This window comes from Sceloporus undulatus, chromosome 4 (genome assembly GCF_019175285.1).
Source record: "Sceloporus undulatus isolate JIND9_A2432 ecotype Alabama chromosome 4, SceUnd_v1.1, whole genome shotgun sequence".
Classification (NCBI taxonomy): Eukaryota; Metazoa; Chordata; class Lepidosauria; order Squamata; family Phrynosomatidae; genus Sceloporus; species Sceloporus undulatus.
This window is the reverse complement of record NC_056525.1, coordinates 137406595-137413328: the sequence shown is the minus strand read 5'-3', so window position 1 is coordinate 137413328 and position 6734 is coordinate 137406595. Positions and strand designations below refer to the sequence as shown.

The following is a 6734-nucleotide window of genomic DNA, read 5'->3' as shown; positions in this document are numbered from 1 at the left end:
GAGTGAAATAAAGACACTCTTAGAAGGTACCTTTTTCTGTTCAGAATTTAGGTTTCATCACAGGTTTACTGTTACACACTAATTTGAGAATGGGTTCTGTAGTTATTGGGAGTAAGTATCAGAGCACTTGAGAGTGGTTAGAGGAGCCCACTCTTAGCCTTGTATTGAGTTGGTTTAATTCCCAGGTCTAAATCCAATTGTTAATCCCAGCTAGAGTACATGTAAATAGAGTAGCTAGAGTAAATGCAAGTAAATGTATATAATGTAAAAAATCCTATTATTATTATTATGTAAGTACTGACTTTTCACTAAGTCATTAAGTTGCTCTATTCTAGTTGAAACTAGCAGTTGGACCTATGCCCTGAAGTTTACAGCACAAAGAAGGCTAGGGAAGGCTAGTGCATCTTGGAGCTTCATGATGGTTTAGCAGCACAGGATTACTGGTGATGCTTGATACCCAGGAGCAAGAATATTTTTACTTATTCCAATAGTATCCTGACAAACTGCTTGCATTTGCTTCTTCTGACCAGCAGCTCTGGTGAAAAAGAGAATTAGTACTTGACTTTCAGAATTCTCAGCTTAAGCTCTACACAGTGTATGATATTATGCAATTATCACATCTCTATGGGTTCTACTAGATCTGTGGGTTGTTATATGCTAGGGACTCTTAAGTTGCTGCCTCTGACTTCTTCACCAGAAAAGGTGGAATAAATCAGGAGATGAGCCCAGGGACAACATTTCCCCAACTGTTTCAGTCCATGCATATTAATACACCATACTTTTCCTGTCCATATCATTCACCAAAAGGCTTTAAAAAGCTCATATCCATACAATTTAAATAACAGAAAGGACAAAGTGATGGAGCTTTGAAGTAAGTGCACAAATATTAGTAGCTCACAATATTTTTAAATAACTAATCTACAGTTTTAAAAATTCTTTCCAAAAATTAAATATAAATAATACTAACCACTTTGAGGCTAGAGAATTAAGTAGTATTTTTATCCTGTGGTGATTTTGAATAAATGATGAAATATCATGATGACACAGTAAAGAATATCAGATATATTTGAAGAAATAAAGAGGTTGAGTTCTGTTTTGAGGTAATTTTGGAGAAGTAATGACTAGTTTTGCAGCAATGTAAGAATTAACAGATACATTGTGATCTGTTAAAGTTTTGTCAAGTAAAGTGTATTTCATTAGATGTATGGAGTATTATTGTCAGTTGCCAGTAAATATATATGTATGGAAATACTGATGGGAGGAACTGTAGGCAATTATTATTTTGCTGCAAGACAGATTTAACAGCCATTGGCTGGAGATTTTCTGATGAATTTTAATATCAGGAGTTTGACATTGGATCCTCTATTTGACAGTCAGTTATTCTAGTATGACTACCTTAAGAACATTACCTGGATGTTGAGATAGGTTTAAATGATCTATTGGTTTCAAATACTTTCATTTCTGATACCGTATATATTCATCCACAAGTCGAGAAATTTAGCCCAAAAATTGACACTAAAATCCTGGGTCAGCTTATATACGGGTCATTATGGTAATTCCAATGATGGACACATACATCTTCCTCCCCACTTTCCCTCCATGCCTGGGAATGGGTTGCTGGAAGCACAGACAGTACAGGGAAATATTTATATTTATGGAACCATACTGGTCTTTATTTATTTATTTATTTAGTTTTGTTTTATTCAGATGAGCTTTATTTGTGTATCCTCTTACAATTGTACATTTCCAGTTCTACTTTCCAGTTACACAATAATATCTATCAGTCTTACAAATTATTCCAAAGTAATCAGATCATATAAATCTTTTGCCCTTTATTTGGTCTCATTAGATTGCAGCCCAAGTTCGGTGACTCTTTGATCTAATATGGATTTGTATAGTGTAACAGATGATACCAGAGACCCGTTTTAAATTGGATTATGAAGTAAGGTCATACAAAACCATATTTTAGTCTGGGTTCATTCATTTATGGATCATTATTGAATTTTCTGTAAGTGCTGAATTTAGATTTCTTTTTTATTTAAAAGGCTAAATTTATTATTATTATTATTATTATTATTATTATTTATATAGTGCTGTAGATTTGTAAATTTATACTGAAATTAAGTATGCAAGTCTTCATTCATTTTAGTCATCTGGGAGCAAATTTTATTAATCCCACATAACCAGGAGAGTGATGATTTGCAAGCCTCTTAAGATATCATGGGTATATTTTTTGGGCCAGCTTGGTGTAATGGTTGAGTGTTGGACTAGGACACTGGGATGCCAGGATTCAAATCCTGGCTCAGCCATAGAAACTCACTGGGTGACCTTGGACAAGTCACACACTCTCAGCCTCAGAGGATGGCAATGGCAAACCTCTTCTGAACAAATCATGCCAACAAAACCCCATAATAGGTTCACCTTAGGTTTGACATAAATTGGAAATGACTTGTTTTAGCATAGTTTTTTGTGTGTTTTTCGGGCTATGTGGCCATGTTCTAGCAGAGTTTCTTCCTGATGTTTCGCCAGCATCTGTTTTATCAATTTATTTTATTTTTAATGCATCAAATATAATTACAATTATATTAAAGTAAAATTTGTTATATTTATGTTAATTTTTTTCATTTTAGTTAAATGGCAAGAAAGCAGTATCTGCAGAAAATAATTTTACAGACACAATGAGGCATATGTTGTCATCACAACTGCATATTTCAGACTGTCCGAACTGTAATTACAGGCGCAGGTGAGTAGATATCAGTTAAATATTATTTATTATGATTTCATAAGAAATTATTGACCTTTTAACTTTGAACAATAAGGGCATTAATTAGGATAAAACATATGAGCCATAATCCAGTGAAATCTGTGCATATTGCTTTATTTTAAACCAGTATTTAGAGCACACTGTTGTCACAAAATGCCACACAAAAATACAAAAGCATGAACCAACAGTTCTTTGTGGTCTCCATAAATGACATAAATGGGCTTGTATCTATGCATTCCTAAGCTGACTACCCCCTCCCTTTTATGCTCATGCTTTGGCTTACTCAGTGAGGGACACAAGAGTCAGCCTGCTGCTGTCTGTAGAAGATTTACCAAGTCAGTTTGAAAAGGATTTTTTTTCCAACTTGAGACTGCAACCTAGAAATCCACATTGAAGTTGGATTCTCTGGCTAAAAGGAAACCTTCTAAATCCATATGCAAAAACACCACTTCTAAATCTTTTTGCAAAAACTCTTCACTCTTGACGGAATTTTAAGGGCAAATTAGTGGCTGATCAGTCTCCAAGTATGTGTCTGCTGGTATCTATTTATTTTTGAGATTATTGCCCTCAGTATTGACATCACCAGTGATACTGACATCATTGATTGGACCAGTGGGAAATTTGTTCAACAAACACCTATTTACGATATTCCTCATGGTTGCCTGAACTACTGGGGTTGCAGTGTCCATAGTCCAGTGGACAATGCACCAAACCCTAGGATCATTTGGGTGAGAGCTTCAAAGTGTACCAGAAGCACACTAAGAAATGTTGTCACATATCTCCAGATCCAGCACTTCTGAAATAGAGGAAGGTAAAATCAACTGGACTGATACAACTTCGACTTCAGAAGTATACATTACTGGATCTTTGTAAAACTGTCACTTGGTTGCAACCTTCTACTTTTATTAGCCACTACAGGTTAGATTTTAGAACCATGACACATGCAACTCTCGGCAGAATGGTGCTGACTTCTGTATTGGCATGATGTCTCCTGTCTCCAGTAAGCCACCAACCCAGTCACCCATTTGTGTGATTTACAGAGACCACAAAAATTAGGATGAGTTGATGGAGTGTAACTGTGGTTCTTCAAGTGGTCATCTGTGAATTCACTCTCCTCTCTTCTTTCTGCCTTGCTGATTTTATTAAGCAGCAGATTGGGAACTGAAGAGAATACCTGAGCTGGAGCCTGCATGTATGAGGGAGGAGGAGGGCAGCCTGCCAAGTAGTTACTCAGCTGTAGAATGTTGTGAAGGAAGCCACTACGCAGGTGCTAACCCATTTGTGTGAATTCATAGATGAACACTCAAAGAAATAGTAAGCAACCTGTCCTTATAATTAAACTAACACACACACCAGCAGCTTGTAATAATGCGTAAACACCAAATGTAAATTAGAATAAATGATTTTTAGATATTTTTAAGCTGCCACTAAAGGGACCATATGTTCACTTCTGGGGAGGATTCCCAAAGAGGCTGCCACTGAGAAAGCATTATCCCTAGGATCTGTCAGCATAATGACTCAGAGGTAGGTCTTCAGTGTAGAATAGGAATTTCAGTGCTAGTATTAATGTGTGGTCCCATATCATTCAAGGGTCTGACAGTCACATCTAGAATCTTCAGTTGGGCCAGGAAACTTAATAGTTAACATTGTGCCCTAACGTTTCATTACAGAGAGTCCCAAAGGTAACTAGTATTGGAAGTCACTGAGAGATCTGGAGGAACTAATAGAGCCACATGTACATCCATACATCCAGTGATTATTTGCATCTAGCTGTAAAACCAAACTCGACAGGATCCAAATTCAAAACAGCTTGGTGCTGACATGACACTCCCAGCTTCACAGCCTGATTCAGAAATAGTGGGTTTGAAACTTGGCAAGAATTTTCCACAACCAAGGGATCTAAATCTGGCTTCTTCAATAGTGGGTTTGCTATTATTTTGTTTAGGACCTCCATAACTATCCCAATTCTTAAGTGAGGCCTTGCTCACTTCTGATACCCATATTGTAAGTCCAGTCCTACTAGCAGACATCTCTAGCCAAAGGAACAGAGATCTGCAGAACAGGTGTCCTCGAGGAAGCCTGTTATTTTTAGGCTGCACAACTTGCAAAATATGCATAACAACAGGATCGTGAAGGGCCTGTGATAAGAATAGTAATGCATCCCATTTCTAGGGCGTACTAGTTCATCACTAACAGAGCTCAATCAGAGACTGTACATTTAATGGCTTTGACTTGTTATTTTTGGTGCTAATTACATTATGATATTTTAAATTCATGAACAGATGTACTTGTGATGACTGCAGTCTTTCTCATATTCTGATGTGTGGAATTATGGATTCACCAGTTACGGATGATATTCATAATAATCATCACCTGCCACTGCAAATTGATTCTGCTCCAGATTGTCTGTCTGAAATCCACCTATCTAGTATGTCATCAGGAAGCTCAGGATCCAGTTCCAGTTCTCCTTTCACTGTTCAGCAGACAGAGAGACCAAAGCTCATTCTGAATGAAAATAGCTCTGAACCAAGTTTGTAAGTCTTGGTATTCTTTTGATCAAAGCAAAATATGAACTGTTGGAACTAGTATCTAAAGGGCAGTGCAGAAGGTATGTGGTCTGTTCTGGTGAATTCAGTAACAGGAAAAATGACAGATTTATTTCCCAGCACCTTTACATATGTGAGATCTGAAATATTCTGATTGCAGCACAATTCTCAAGCATCCCTGTATTCACCTTATATCTGGGAACAATCTTTCAGACATTGCCTGCATTTCACAGGAGATAAGATCCCCACATCCTGTAACTGGCCTCATCTATGTTGCAAATCCCATAGGTATAGGCAAAACATGTGAGTGCTTGTGTGCATATGAACACACACACACAATGCAGAATATACCAGAATATACCATTAAGCCTTCTAAAAAGAAATTGGCCTGGACACTGTAACAGCTATTCCATTTCACAGAGTAATTTATCTGTTATACAGATAGTATGCTTCATGTTTTTGAATCAGTCCTGTCACAGCTAAATGTAGTTTGGGATCCTTTTTAAATGGAAAAATCTGGACATGCTCTAAATGTCAATCTTTGAATGGAGACTTGTGCCTAGAAGCTTTTGAGGGGCTCGATGTAAGTTTCTTAACAAATTCCATTGAAATTAAACCTTAAAAACAACAACAGAAGAAAACAAAACAAAAAAATCAGCAGCCTATTTCTAGATGGAAGGTTTTCATCTCTAAACCAGTGGAAATTGTTCATTTCAATTTCATTTCAGAATTGTTTACTTCATGGCTTACTGTACATGTTAGAGAAATAAGGCTTTTTCTTCACAGTAATACTGAAAATGAAGATGTTGAATCAGTATCAGAAAAACTTGAGACTCTTTACTCCCTTAATCACTGTGATAATGCTGACATAGAAAATGCCAGTGGAATCCACAGACAGTTGAATGATTGTGTCAAGAACACAGCATTAAAGCTGAAGGTACTCCTGTTTTGCAATATGTTTCATGAATCTATTTTATCAAATAAGAACTTCAGTGGAATGTAATTTTTTTGCCTTTACACTATATATTAGTCTCCCCAGGGTAGCAGCACTAGCAGCAGTTCATCAGAAGGAGATGCTGACAAACCTATTGATAAGAGGAGTAGTCATCTGCCAAGAATTCAAGAAAGTGATTTAATAAAAGGAAATAATGTGATAAGAAAGGATGAAAGCAAAAGGGACAGTCCTGTGCCATCATACCCCACTCAGAAGGTACAGATGATTCAGTTTGTAGGACTACTATACTTGAACTTTGAAGTAACATTCTTCCATGTTTCTTTTAAAATTTTATACAGAAAAAAAGTCCTCTCCCCCCAGGTTTTGATCTCATCATTGTTTCTACACCCCTTAATATTTAGCTTTCTATCTCTTGTTTTTCAGAGAGGTTTGTGCAACCTCTTATAGATAATGAAATTTTGGAAAAGGT

The 6734-nt window shown here is 36.6% G+C and overlaps 1 protein-coding gene across 6 annotated transcripts in view; it reads left to right on the top strand.

Annotated features, from left to right (window-relative positions):
* Positions 1–6734, top strand: part of FAM193A (family with sequence similarity 193 member A) — a 49368-nt gene that overhangs the window by 23143 nt on the left and 19491 nt on the right. For all 6 annotated transcript variants that reach the window (XM_042463471.1, XM_042463473.1, XM_042463472.1 and 3 more), the window contains exons 4-7: positions 2631–2743; positions 5047–5298; positions 6097–6247; positions 6341–6520. In XM_042463471.1, the coding sequence (XP_042319405.1) occupies positions 2631–2743; positions 5047–5298; positions 6097–6247; positions 6341–6520 (696 nt within the window). The remainder of the gene's footprint in view (positions 1–2630; positions 2744–5046; positions 5299–6096; positions 6248–6340; positions 6521–6734) is intronic.